General features: G+C 50.4%; 1 protein-coding gene across 1 annotated transcript in view; it reads left to right on the top strand.

The window, feature by feature from the left end:
• The first annotated feature begins 1,944 nt into the window (after window positions 1-1,944).
• KCND1 (potassium voltage-gated channel subfamily D member 1) overlaps window positions 1,945-13,841 on the top strand; it is a 59,820-nt gene continuing 47,923 nt past the window's right edge. The window contains exons 1-2 of the mRNA XM_084832213.1: window positions 1,945-2,305; window positions 3,410-5,230. Of these exons, the coding sequence (XP_084688339.1) occupies window positions 4,116-5,230 (1,115 nt within the window). The 5' untranslated portion in view covers window positions 1,945-2,305; window positions 3,410-4,115. The remainder of the gene's footprint in view (window positions 2,306-3,409; window positions 5,231-13,841) is intronic.

The following is a 13,841-nucleotide window of genomic DNA, read 5'->3' as shown; positions in this document are numbered from 1 at the left end:
GCTGATGTATTTATTTGCCTGCTTTACACCCATCAAAGGCTCAAGAGCCTTACCAAAAGAAAAAATTGGCAATCCCAGTAGTTGGGAGCTTAGAGCTGATGTGGACATTGTAAATCATGCTAGTGATTGTGAGTGCAGAGAACCAGGGTATGACAATTACTTCAATTGTAAGCTTCTTGGGACAGAGGCCTCCCTTCTTTTCTACAGTTATGTTGTAAGGCATGATGTACATTGATGGTGATATATTGATTGATAATCTTTGCAAGTAGCTGTTTCTGCCAGAAGGTACTTAGAGAAACATACATCAATTAAAAACATAAAACCAATAAAGCTGCAAAACTTAAAATCATAAAAAATACCACAATAACTATAAAGCCAGTGAGCAAAGAAACAAAAACATTGCTCCTCTTGTTATTACATAAAGTTAGTTCAGATTATTTATTAGTTCAGGTTATGACTCTGGGCCCAATTTATACATTCAGGAGGATCAAGTAGTAAAACCTTTCCCCTCTTGAATTGTACCAGTTCAGACTGCAAATAAGAAGTTGAATGCTCTGATATGAGAATTAAAACTTGCACATAGAAAACTAGCACGTCAGGGTGAAAGATTCAGGCTAGCCTTTCTCTATGGCATGCTGTTTTTCTGTGAGCAGGGTGGAGATTTTTGGTGGTGGAACATGGAACATCGCTGCGCGCCGCCACCCCCACCCCCCCACTCCTGCACTGCCACCACCAAGAAGTGTTATATAGATTTAGCAGCAGTCAGAGTGACACCGTCAACACTTGGGTGCTGCTTAATCTATATACGTTAAACTGGCCCTCTGTATAGGAATGGGACGCTGCTCTGCAGAGAATAGTGCTGGGGATCCAGCAGGGGCGCTGCACTGCAAGCGGTGGTACCCAAGTGAGCTCTGATTATGAGTCCAGGATACTCCTAAAGTGCAGTGCAGAAGGATGCAGAGCAGGAGGGGCGAGAAGGATGTTAAGGGAAGGGAGGCCGTTGCCCCTCCCGCTGTGTCGTGATGATTCTCCCCCCCCCCCGCTCCTCCTCCGATCCTCCTCCTCCCCTCTTCTTCTAATCGAGTGGCACCAAATTTGAAATTCCTGCTGAGGCTCATAAATGTAAAACACCAGCTGTGCACAGTGCAAGTCGCCTCAGCTGCGCAAAGGGAAATCCCGGTTCTAAAGCCCCGCAAGTGGAAGGAGCTTGAAGGGTGTGACTGGGAAGCAGGAAGACTCCTGCAAAAGGGGGGGGGGTGAAAATGGGCACGTAGGCAGGACGCCTGGGTTCCTCACTGCCTCTAGTCCTTGAAAGGCCGTCCCCTCTTTTCTGCTTCTCAGATCTCCAGGAACCCACGCTCTCTAGCCTGTTTTTCTGCCCACCCCTCTGTTTCTTTCCCTTCTCCATTCATGCACAAATCTTTCTCTCCCTCCCTTCCTCCCCATCTTCTCCTGTCTCCCTTTCTGCACTTTTCCGTACATCTAGCTCTATCTGTTGATCGGTTGTTTTCTCTCTTTCCCATCCATCCATCCATCCATTTCTCTCGACCCTTCTGCTCACTCTTCCCGTTCTCTTCCCCTCTCTCTCCTTTCATTTTCATTTATCTTTTTCTGCAGCACCCCACCCCACCCCCCGCTCTTGTCTACCAGTCTAGATACATCCTTGCCTTTCTGCTCGCGGAGATATTTTCTTTATATTTTCCTTTCTCCACTCCGCTGCTCAGCGCGCGCTCTCGCTCCCTGATGGTCGCTTTCTCCCCTGTCCACCCGCTACCTTTTCCTCGCCACCCATCTTTACTCCTTTCGGTATTCTCCTGTTGAACTCTTACCCATCCATCCTCTCTCCCTCAGCCTCTCCGTTCCTGTCGGTCCCTCCCGCCCGGCTGTTCCCTCCCCCCCCCGCCAAGCCACCCCCCCCCCACCCAGCCTGCGCCTCCCTCCTGCTCCCCGGCCGGCCCGTGCGCTGCCTGGGGCGCGCGCCTCCGCCGCCTGCGATGCAGCCCTCGCTGCTGCCAACCGCCCTCCCGGCCCCCTCCCTACCGCATGCAGCTCACACACTCACACGCCGCCCATACACACACCCGGCGCCGGCAGGCAGGCAGGCAGGGAGCGCGGCACAGCCGGACGGGCGAGCCGAGGGGAGCGATGAGGATCGGCGCCGCCGGGGGCAACGGGAGCCCGCTCGCCCGCCACGCACGGGGGGCAGCCCGCCGGCCCCCCATTCGGACGCCCCCTAGCCCACCCCGGGCGCTGCGGCCGCTCCGCCGCTGCTGGCTGCTTCCCGGACAGATCCAGCACCCAGGAGGTAAGAACACCGCGTTCAGCCCCTGCCCCCGACTCAGATCGCCCCGCACGCTCCATGGATGGTGCCTCTCTGTGTCTCAGATGTGACCCGTTACCCCGTGCGTTTGCCGCCATCCCACGGATCTTCTCTTTCTCCAAATTTGCCCCTCCCTACCCCCCCCCCCGATTTGCTCTCCCCAGCGCTTAACTTCCCTCTTCTCCCCATTTCCCTCAGTCCCCTCTGCCTCCCGCCAGAGATTTGCCCTGGCCCTTTCTTAATTCCCATTCCACTCTTCCCAGCTTTCCCAGATATTGGGGGGGGGGTGAGTGGAGGGGCGCTGTTCTCTTTTTATTCCACAGTGTTTTTATCTACGCGGGGTGCATTTTGCTTTCCACCCCCCTCCCCAGTTGTAGAGAGAAAGAAGGAAATCTAGGAGACAAGGAGTTAATGGGAAAGTTTGTTTGGACCCTGACTGTGTTTCTCGACACGACACGTGTTCTCTCTTCTCCCCGCTCCATTTCTCCCGGGGCTTTTTGCTTACCCACAGAGAAAGAGATGTTCTTCTGTCCTAGTACCCTGGAACAAAATGCATCCCATTGGCTTTGCCAAACTCCTTCTTGACAAAACCTCTGCACTCCACACCTTGGACACAAAATTATTAATGGTCATCATCCTTAAATCTGCCTTTTGACTCCTCTCCCAGTATGAAACAAGCCCCTCTGGCTCCTCCAGCAACCCAGCCTCCAGGTCACTAGAAATCAGTCTAGCTGGGGAAAGATTACCTAGGGGTTGATCCCAAGCTGCCCTGTTCTGATAGCTGTAAGATTCACAGTAATCTTAGATCCCATCACCCTGCCCAACCTCTAGATCCCCATTTCCTCCCAGAATTGGGGGAGTTCTGGATCCCAAGCTTATATTGCCCAGCCCAGTAGACCATGTTATCCATACAATATTTCTGGTTTTCAGCTTTAAAAACTTGGCTAGTTTATAACTTCAGAACTGCCGCATTCACTCTAAAAATTGCAAGCCTTACTTGCACACTATTGTTTCTGTCTCATAGTTTTGCCTTTCTCTCTTTTTCTCTCCTTCTCTCTACCACTCTCTCTCTTTCCCCCATTCCCACAGTGATGTGTAATCTGTCCCTGTAAAAGTGACCATACCAGCTGAGCCCTCTTTCTCTTCCCCCTCTCCCATTGCATCCTCCCATCGATATCCTCTCCCATTTGGAAGAAAGAATCAGAGGAGGAAGGGCAGCAGAGGAATACAGCAATACATTGCAGTTTTCCAAAGAGGAGTTTCCACTCTTGCTCACATTGCTTAGAGCCACATGGACTAATTCATCTGGCACCAGAGGAACCATGGAGAGCATCACTCTTATCTGCATTACCTTTCTTTGACCTCTGCCCGCAACTCCTAGCACAGTACTGACAGTGTGGTATCTTAACTTGAATGTAAAGCTGGGCATTGCTTGGTTGGGAGACCTCTGGGTACATCCAGCCTTGTTAACATCCAATGAAAGGAGCCTGGATATTACTGTGCTGGGGAGGGGAAAAACACACCCTTCCTTTTTGGGATAAGACCTGGGTATACATGGATGTTAATGTCTGAGACGGAAGTAGGCTGGATGGCCCTGCCTTCGCTGGGACCCTCTGATCCACAGACTCTTTATCACAACTGAGCAAAGTAACAGCCAGCTGAAATCTTTCAGGCACCCTTCCTTTTGACCATCTCTCTTTACCAAGTCTTTGCTAGGACAATCCTTGGATCATAGTTGGGTTTGGATGGTGACACATTTTAGTAAAGGTTCTCTTCCCTGCTAACTCTGTACAGTATGGCTGCAGGAGTGGCCGCGTGGCTGCCTTTTGCCCGGGCGGCAGCCGTGGGCTGGCTTCCACTGGCCAAGAAGCCTATGCCCAAGCCTCCTGCCGACAAGAAACGCCGCAACGATGAGATCTTGGTGGTCAATGTCAGTGGGAAACGCTTCCAGACTTGGAAGAATACCCTGGACCGTTACCCAGATACCTTGTTAGGCAGCTCAGAGAAGGAATTCTTCTATGATGAAGACAGCAAGGAGTACTTCTTTGACCGTGACCCAGAGATGTTCCGTCATGTCCTCAACTTCTACCGCACAGGCAGGCTCCATTACCCCCGCCAAGAGTGCATACAGGCCTTTGATGAAGAGCTGTCATTCTATGGCATCATCCCTGAGCTGATTGGAGACTGCTGCTTGGAGGAATACCGTGACCGTAAGAAAGAGAACGCCGAGCGCCTTGCCGAGGACGAAGAAGCTGAGATAGCCACTGACACCGCTTTGCCGCCGGATAGCACATTCCGCCAGCGGCTCTGGAGGGCCTTTGAGAACCCCCACACCAGCACCATGGCTTTGGTCTTCTATTATGTGACGGGGTTCTTCATTGCCGTGTCTGTCATTGCCAACGTGGTGGAGACCATCCCGTGCCAGCCCCCTCCGGGCAGGAAGAGAAACCAGCCCTGTGGGGAACGTTTTCCCAACGCTTTCTTCTGCATGGACACTGCCTGTGTCCTCATCTTCACCTTTGAGTATCTCATGCGGCTCTTTGCTGCCCCGAGTCGGTTCAAGTTCATGAAGAGCGTGATGAGCATCATTGATGTGGTGGCTATCATGCCTTATTACATTGGGCTGGTGATGCCCGAAAACGAAAACGTCAGCGGGGCCTTCGTGACGCTGAGGGTCTTCCGGGTCTTCCGCATCTTCAAGTTCTCGCGCCACTCACAGGGGCTGCGGATCCTGGGCTATACCCTCAAGAGCTGTGCCTCAGAGCTGGGCTTCCTCCTCTTCTCGCTCACCATGGCCATCATCATCTTTGCTACCGTCATGTTCTACGCTGAGAAGGGCACTGCGAAGACCAACTTCACCAGCATCCCCGCTGCCTTCTGGTACACGATTGTCACCATGACCACACTTGGGTGAGTTGTGCACATCCATGACATACCCCCAAGAGGCTTGCCCTCCCCTCCTCACTGCTACCAGATTCTCCCTCCCAGAGGCCTCCTCCAGCCATGTTTCCTCAGCAGGGTCAGATTTCCAGATCCCCAACTCCATCTTACTGTTTTACCTGCTGGCATTCCGGTTTCCTCTCATCCAAAGCACCCTGGGCCAGACTGGTTCCAGATAATGAGTAGTGGTGTTTAAGGGCTTTTCCCTTATAGGGCTGTTCATGCTTTCTGTTTCATGAGACAATGGGATCTTCTCTGTTTCCATGTTGGAAATAGCCTCCAACTGGCTAGGACAGGGGTGGGGAACCTGCAGCCCTCCAGATGCTGTTAGTCTCCAACTCCATCAGCCCCAGCCAGTGTGGCCAATGGTTGGGGATGATAGGAGCTGCAGTCCAACAGCATCTGGAGGGCCACAGATGCCCCATTCTTGGGCTAGGAGACGGATAAGAACTGAGCTTGTACATGTTCCTATGCTGGGAAAGCAGGGCCATGTTCAGCTGGGTGTAGGGTGCTCTTCCTATCTCCATCCCTTGACTTTAAAGCCAAGTCTCCTGCAAATTGGCCCTGCTGCCTATGCCCCAGGCATCAAGCACCCTTAAAGTGAATGGCAGCAGAGCAGCACTGCCAAACAGGGAAGAGGGAACATGTCCCCTCACATCTGGATGATTCAGAGAGCTTTGCGGCATTTTCTTGAAGGGAGCTCTGCAAAAGCTGTTGTGAGCTTTGGGGCAAGGTGGGGAGGCACCCAGAAGCAAAGTAGCAAGGATTGAGGTGGGGCCTGTTGGTGCCAAATGAGCAGGAGCTGCAAACAGAAATGAGGACAGGGTGGCAGGGGAAAGAGGAAGAGTTAGGGTTTTAGGAAAGATGTGGGAATTTATGGAGCATTTTTCCAGGAAACAGAAACATGTCTAGTATGAGTGGGAACTTTATCCCACCCTTCCCCAGATTAACATTTCCTCCAGTGCACTGCTCAGATCTCCTTCTTTCAAGGTGTCCGATATGCTTAGACTGCAAGCATTTGCTACGTTATTTTGTAGCACTGATATCCCCTGTTCCAGCGTCACTCAGGAATCCTGAATTCAGATATATTAATGTTAGGATTGCATCTTCCTGCTGGAAATCAAATGCTGATATGTGTGTGTTCACATCTCTGTTGGAATTCTGGTTTGTCAGAATGTTGGCTGGCTCCAGGGTTTTGTTTCCTGGGCCAACCGACTAACTCTTTTTGTCAGGACCCTGCTGGATATCATCCACATCAGAACAAATGTAGAAAATCTGGTAGCTCATCAGATTTCTGAATGTTTCAATTCCAGTTTATTTCAGGGCTCCCTGGGACCATATTCCCCCATGAGGCTCCTGTAGGGCACAATCATCATCATCATATTTATATAGTGTTATCTGTGCACATGGTGCCTTATAGACTACCATAAACAAAATCCCTACCCCAAAGCATTTACAATATAAATGTGGACAGTTTCAGGGGATAACAGAAGGAGGGGAGTAAAAGAAAACGTTGAGAAGGGATGACTGTAAGCAAATGCAGGAGTGAAGGAAGGGATGCTTTGGAAAGTTTGGAGTGCTGGGTTTGCAGTCAGTGTTTTCCTGCAGACCCTACAAAAACACTGACTGCAAACCCAACACTCCAAACTTTCCAAAGCATCCCTTCCTTCACTCCAAATAGTCTTGGGCTATGCAACCCAGGATTAATAACAAAGGGCCTTTGTATCCCCCTTATATTAATGAATCATTATTTGTGGCGTCAATTTCTGTAGGGCCTGCAAGTGGATTCCCAGCTGAATTAGGATGTGTTATTGCTATTGGAAACTGTCAGGGTGCTGCGGGAGATTAGTGTTGAATCAAAGTTGACGAGACTTAAAATCCATCAGCTTCCATCTGGGAGAGGATATAAAAGTGCACTGAGACTGTGGGAGGCCTGGAGCTTTATTTATTTCTCACCCTTCCTTCATGAAGCGTCAAGGTTGGTGTGTGGGTTTTTTTTTAAACCCCATTTATCCTTACAACAACCCTGTGAGGTAGGCTTAGGCTGAGACTGTACAACTGGTCCAAGGTGAGCTTCTTGGCAAGCAGGGATATAATCTCAGGTTTCCACAATCTGGCATCAACACTCTAACCCTGCCTTCCCCAACCTGGTGGCCTCCAGATGTTTTGGACATCAACTCCCATCGGCACCAGCCAAAATGGCCAATGGTCAGGAACCCTGGGAGTTGTATTCCAATTCCACACACACACACACACACAGCTTGGGGAACACTGCTCTAACCCCTACACACCATAATGGCTTGAGAGAGTCTCAGTTCTGTTTCAAGAAAGGAGTGAGGGGTGTGTGTGTGTGGGGGGCAGATCTTGACCAAAAGAGAAAGGAGGCAATAAGCTACAACTTCTGCTTAAAATGGGGTTTATTATGCCCCATTCTGGGTGCTTCTAGAATTGCACTGCTTCATTCACAAAATTTTATAGGGAGTCCAGTCAACAATATCTTCCATTGGTAGTCCTCCCATGTTTTCCCAGTTCTCCTTCCATCCTTTTTTTCTTATCAGAAAAAAAAACTGTTAAAGAAGAAAAGACAGAATCACTGCACAATGCCTTTTGATTGTTAGTACTAGGAGCCTTATGTCTGGAAGCACTCTCTGTCTCCAGATCAGGAAGAAATGGGATGTGGATTCAAGAAAGTTAGACAGGGACTGGCACTTTGTCCATTAGGTGCCATACCAAACTTGCCACACACTGGCAGATTTTGCTGCCCATTCCACTACCTGCAAGCCCCTGCCAGGCACTTCTAGACCTCCCCCACCCAACTCCGTCCTTGATCCAACACGCACAACCCCTGAGCTCGCAGGCTCCTGCCTCAGGATCCCCCTCTGCACCTCTGAGTTAGGCCCCCTGACCCCTCATGCAGGCATGGTCCCAGAACAATGTGTACCACATAACTGCTAACTCTGCATCTGGACATGAGGCACAATCCCCGGAACAGGCAGCATGATGGAAGCAAGGGCTCCAGGACTGCAGCATGGGAAAGGTGGTTGCACCACAATGCATCACCATGTAGGAGAAGGGGCAATCAGAGAGTCCATACAGCAAGCCATGGGAGCGGGGGGGGGGGAGGCTGTGCTGGGGCCTCCAGCAGCTTTCAAGGTTGGTCAGCCCTGCCTCCAGATCTTGATGGGCTGCTACTCACTTATCCATATCTCACATAGCTGTCAACCCATTGCATTCCTTGTTGCTCCCACCACCACCACTCTGCCCTCAAATCTCTTGTCTGTTGCCTGACCATTCCTTGCCTCCCTAAATAGCAGCAAGCCCTTTGTCCTACCTTGTCTTCCTGTATACAGAATCAAGTCTGCCCTACCAAGTCTCCATATTTCATACATAACCCTTTATATATGTGTGTGCATTACACTGTGCATGTGTGTCTGTGTGTGTACCTTGTCTCTCTATGGCAAGGGTGGGGAACATGTGGCCCTCCAGATGTTGGTGGACTGCTAGTCCCACCAGCCCTAGCCAGTATAGTCAACAGTGAGGGCTGATGGGAGCTGCAGTCCAACAAATCTGGACGGCCACACATTTCCTATCCCTGTTATGTTATGAAGCCTTTTTACCCTCTCGTCTGCTGTTTTTGAGAATCAAAACAGTGGCTGGGTAACCCCCTCTCTGCCTTTGACCTGTTGTGCCCCAGTGTCCAAAGACCATCATAGGAAGCTGCCTTGGTCCATCTAGCCCAGTACTGTTGACACTGACTGGCAGCAGTGGGCTCTGCAGGGTTTCAGGCAGGAATTTTTCCAGCCCTACCTGCAGATGCTGGTGATTGAACCTGGGACCACCTGCATGTTAAGCCTGGGCTCTACCACTGAGCTATGACCCCTCCCAAAGAGCAGGTAAGAGGGAGAGAGCTGGTTCAGATCCATAGGCAAGTGTCAAGGAGAATCAAGAGAACTGGACCAGGTGTATTGGGATAGGTTTCAGGGGTCCAGGTTGTCTAGAGCAGTCCTATGAGGTTGTTGAGTTGTTAATTTCTAAGACAGAAGTCCTGGGGTGCAAACCTCCCTGAAAGCCACTGCCTCTGACATATCTGGAATACACATATGTATTCCAATATGTGTGTGGGTATTCAGTGAGGGAAAGGGAAAGGTACTTTGCACATGCTCAGGGACACCTTCTGTACTACTTCACACGTGCCAGAAATCAGTTCTGCTATTCCAAACAGGTACTAGGTACAGGCTATGGTGAACTCTGACTCTGAATTTCTCTGCAAGGAGGAGGGCAAGATCAGGATTTAGCAGAGTACCAGCTAGCCTTTGTGTATGTTTTCTGGCCTGTCTCTGATCAGGGGATGAATGACCAATTTCTCAGATCACTGGAGAAATGGGAGGGGGCTATTTATTATCCTACCAATTGGAACTGCTGGTCTTGCTTAAGGCTGAGAGTCTGGATGATGGATTGGCTGAGGAAACTGTTGGGAGAAGTGACTTCCAGTCTTCCACACCCAAACAGGGACACTGTGGTTCAGTGAAGAATGGGACAGCCAGAAATACTACTATGGGTCTATAGGGCAGACATGGTAGGAGACACTGTGGCAGATGCTTCCACCACCCCCTTCCGATAAGCCAGCATCGTTCTGCAGTGGTCTTATCAGCAGATTTCAAATCATTGAAGGGAAGTTGGTCCCTCAAGAGCTGAGGCAGACCCGGGCTTGGTTTGGGATATAGTGGAACTAGTTGTGGGGAGGGAAAGTAATCCAGGGTTGCGACTGAAGGCTGGAACTGTGGATCAGGATTGACGGGAGCCCACAGAAGAGGAGGAAGAGATGGCAGATAAACAGGTGGCGACTGGTTAGGACAGAAAAAGGAATCATCTTTCTTTTACACATTGCCCTGTCCAAACTTAATGAGAATCCACTGGTTGCTATAACATTTCCCCAGTGTCAGCAGCTGAGCCAGCAAGAACTCCTGCCTTCCCCCCATCCCCCGCTCCACTCCTCACCTCCCCAGCCACCACTGAGAACTACAATCCCCAATAAATCCAAGCCACCATTCCCAACTCCTTCCCCAGGCCTCGGGGCTGGGGTATTGGACTCAGGAGACCTGCTTCCCATTCCACCTTCACCCTCCTCTCCTGAATCCAGCAGTTCCCATTATTGGGAAGCTTAATTACCTGCCCTGTTCCCATCTGCTCAATTAAGTTTTAATAACTTGCCTGTGCATGTGCCAGGGAGGCACCCGCTGTCGGCAAACTACCCCCAAGTTCCCGGCATTGATGAGCTGCCCATGCAAATACACCCTGAAGCGCATTAATCAACAGTGGCTTCTGCCTCTGTTGATGTTTCGTTTTCCACATAAAGGGGCGTAATGGTGTCCTAGCCACTTCCCCCCAACGGACCTGGGCCAGAAAGGCAGGGGTCTTGGGCAGGGCTGGCCCTAGGATAAATAGCGCCCTGGGCGAGGAGTACCTTTAGTGCCCCCTCCCCCCGTAGTCAGCTTTGCAGGGCCACCCAGAGGGTTTACGGGGCCTGGTGCAGGTGTGATGTTGGGAGCCCTGCTGCTGCCCCCTACAAGGACCCATGCATATGTGTACAAAGCTGGGGGCCACATGTGAGAATTATTGCATGCATGGACTGTATTTGAAGTGCTAAATATTCAGTGACATTGCCTCAGAGTAAAGCTGTGTCCCACTGATTTTTACCTAGCACAAATGGCATTCAAAAAGAAACATACTTTAAAGCTAATTGAAAGATCACTTTTGTAGTTAGTATCCAAACAACCCATAGAACCTTGAAACAAAGGTTACAGACACTTGCTTTTTGCCACCCTGGCTCGCTGCAGACAGTACAGTAAAAAAACACAGCCACTGAGCTCAGCTTGGCGCCCCCTCTCATCTCGGCACCCCAGGCGATCACCCAGCTCGCCCACCCCTAAGGCCGGCCCTGGTCCTGGGCTTCCTATTCAATGTAGCCCTCCCTCTCTAGCCAGAATAAAGTCTCTCTTGTTTCTCACTAAAATCCTTGTTGGCTGTTCTCCAACTGCCCTCATGCAGCTCTCTTCCCCTTTATGCTGGGTGGTGAACGTGGACTGGGCTTTAGCCGTCTGGTACCTTAAGCAGCAGAATATTAACACTGGCTCACTATCACCACGACAACCACAGGGAGCTCCTTTGGCCTGGCAGTGTCACTTCCTGCTTCCTCATCTGTGAGGCTACTGTCTGTCCCCATCTTCCTGTACCCTTAGCTTTACAGTAAGCCCCCAGCTGTGATTGGTTCACACATCAATGTGCTTCTCTCCAGCTCTGCCCCCTGCAAAATGCTACCTTCAGTGGGCCTTGTAGGAGGGCTGCCATGGCCTAGTGTGTTAGCTTAAGGAAATAGGAGATCTGGGTTCAAAACCCACCACAATCATGGAATCACTGCCCTGGGCAAGTCACTATCTCGTCGCCTCTGTTCTCCATACGTAAAATGGATGCAGCACTGAATTACCTCACAGGATTACTGTTAATCTTTGATATGATTATAATACATAATTATTAATTATTATACAATAAAGAATGTAAAGCATTTACATGTACCACCTACAGCCAAACAATGGACTGGTTAATTTAAATTAATATGTGATGCCTATCTGCTATTTCTAGGCTGTGCTGCCCACCTGAATGTCAAGTCACAGTGCTGCTGTAGTGAGAGAAGCCACATTTGGCAGAATTCTCCCTTCTGGATACCCTTCTGTGTGCCTCTTAAAGTCATGGGACCCCTCTCAAGATCCAGACAGGCATTTCTATGCCTTCTTGGCCCACAGTCTCCAAACTCCCTTGCCGTGCCTGTCCATTTCCTTCCTGCCAATAGCACACAGCCTTTTCTATCCCAACCTGGTGTTTTCCAGAAGTGTGGGACTACGACTCCCATCACCCCATTGTCTGTGCTGGTTGGGATGATGAGAGTTGCAGTCAAACACATATGGAGATTGGGTTAAGGCTGCCCTATGTGAAACTTTGTTTAGCCTTAATATTCACCATGCTCCCTCCTTTCACTTCCATCACAGATAGCTTCCTCAGGTGTCCGCTTTTCAGACCATCCCACATCCTTCACTGCTAACCACCACAACTCCTGGGCAACATTCCTGATTCCCCCTCACCACCCTGCCAACAGCATACAGCAGGAATGGGGAACATGTGGCCCTCCTGTTTTTGTTGGACAGGAACTCCTATCATCCCTCACCATTGGCGATGCTGGCTAGGGCTGATAAGAAGTACAGTCCCCCAATCTATGGAGGGCTACATGTTCCCCAACTCTGTCATTCAGCCTCTCTTGTCTTTAGAAGAATGAAGTTGTAAGGGCACCCACTATTCACCGACCACCTCTTTTCTCAGTTTCCTGTCTCCTCTACTTCCTCTTCCCTCTCCTCTAGTCCCCTGTGTACTTTGCCCTTTTCTGTCAGCTCCTTTCCCTCTGGATGTCTTGACCCTTAACCTCTACCTCCTGGTAGACCACTTTCCACTCTGCTTTCAAGGCCTCAGTCGTCCTGTTTGCTCAGCTAACTGGTGCCGAGGATGTCACAAAATCCCTTTATGCATGACAGTAGAAATTAAAAACGGCCCTACTGTGCTGCACCTTCCTGCGTAAACAGGTGCCTTGCCTCAGAGCTGGCTACATCAGCATAAGTTCTGGGAAAGGCTTCCATGAATACAAAGCTGCTGGCTGATCCTGCCCCCCGCCCATAGCTGCACCTCAGTCCCAAACAACAGCCTCTAGCAATGCCCCCAGCCCTGTTTTTTCCCTTTCATCTGAGGATTGCAAGGGAATCTTTTTTGGCTGCTTGGCCACTTCAGCTGGGGGCATTTCCAGCATTGGGCTTCCCTCAATCCAGATGCAGCCAGGTCAGCAATTCCAAGCTTTTATTGTTGTTGCTGAGTAATTTCTCTTTACGGGCTAAGTCACTTAATGTGTAACCAAAGGGAGGGGAATGAAATAAATAAATTTCCAGGCAGCAAAGGAGCGTCCGTAGGAATTGAATTATTTATGGCAGGGCCAGGGAGAGAGAGGAAGAGAACCTGCTGCCACTGAAACAGAATTCTGATCAAACCCTTGCAATGTACAGGACTGGCTGAGGGTGGGGAGTGGACTGGGAACAGAGTGAGGTACACTGGCAGGGTTGGAATCGGGGAGCCGTTGGGCCGGGATGAAGCAGGACTAAAATTGCCAACTAGGCAGCTTTACTGGTTGGCTCATTTAAACCATGGGTGGGCAACCTTTGGCCCATAAACTTAATCTGGCCTGTGGAGGCCTGGGCTCCATCTGTGGGCCCTGCCCACTCCCCTCCCCAAGCCACACCCCCCAGCCTGGATGCTACTGGGGACTTTGGGAGGAGACAGGGAGAAGAACCATGTTCAGACAGGTAACCAGTATCGGGGCCTTTAAAAGCGAGTAAATTCGAGATCCTGCCAGTTCCACCCCTAATGTGCCTAGATTTTGCCCTGACTCCATCTCTACCCTCCAGATTCTTTCATAGCTCCATTCTGTCAGGCCTTGGCTGCACTAGCTCCCCTTACAGAGCCAGTATTTTTTAAAGAAAATGCTGGT

This window comes from Heloderma suspectum, chromosome 2, assembly GCF_057233095.1.
Source record: "Heloderma suspectum isolate Gila_16-S chromosome 2, 16-S_ref, whole genome shotgun sequence".
NCBI lineage: Eukaryota > Metazoa > Chordata > Lepidosauria > Squamata > Helodermatidae > Heloderma > Heloderma suspectum.
The sequence above is the reverse complement of the archived record's forward strand: the minus strand, read 5'-3'. Positions and strand labels throughout refer to the sequence as shown.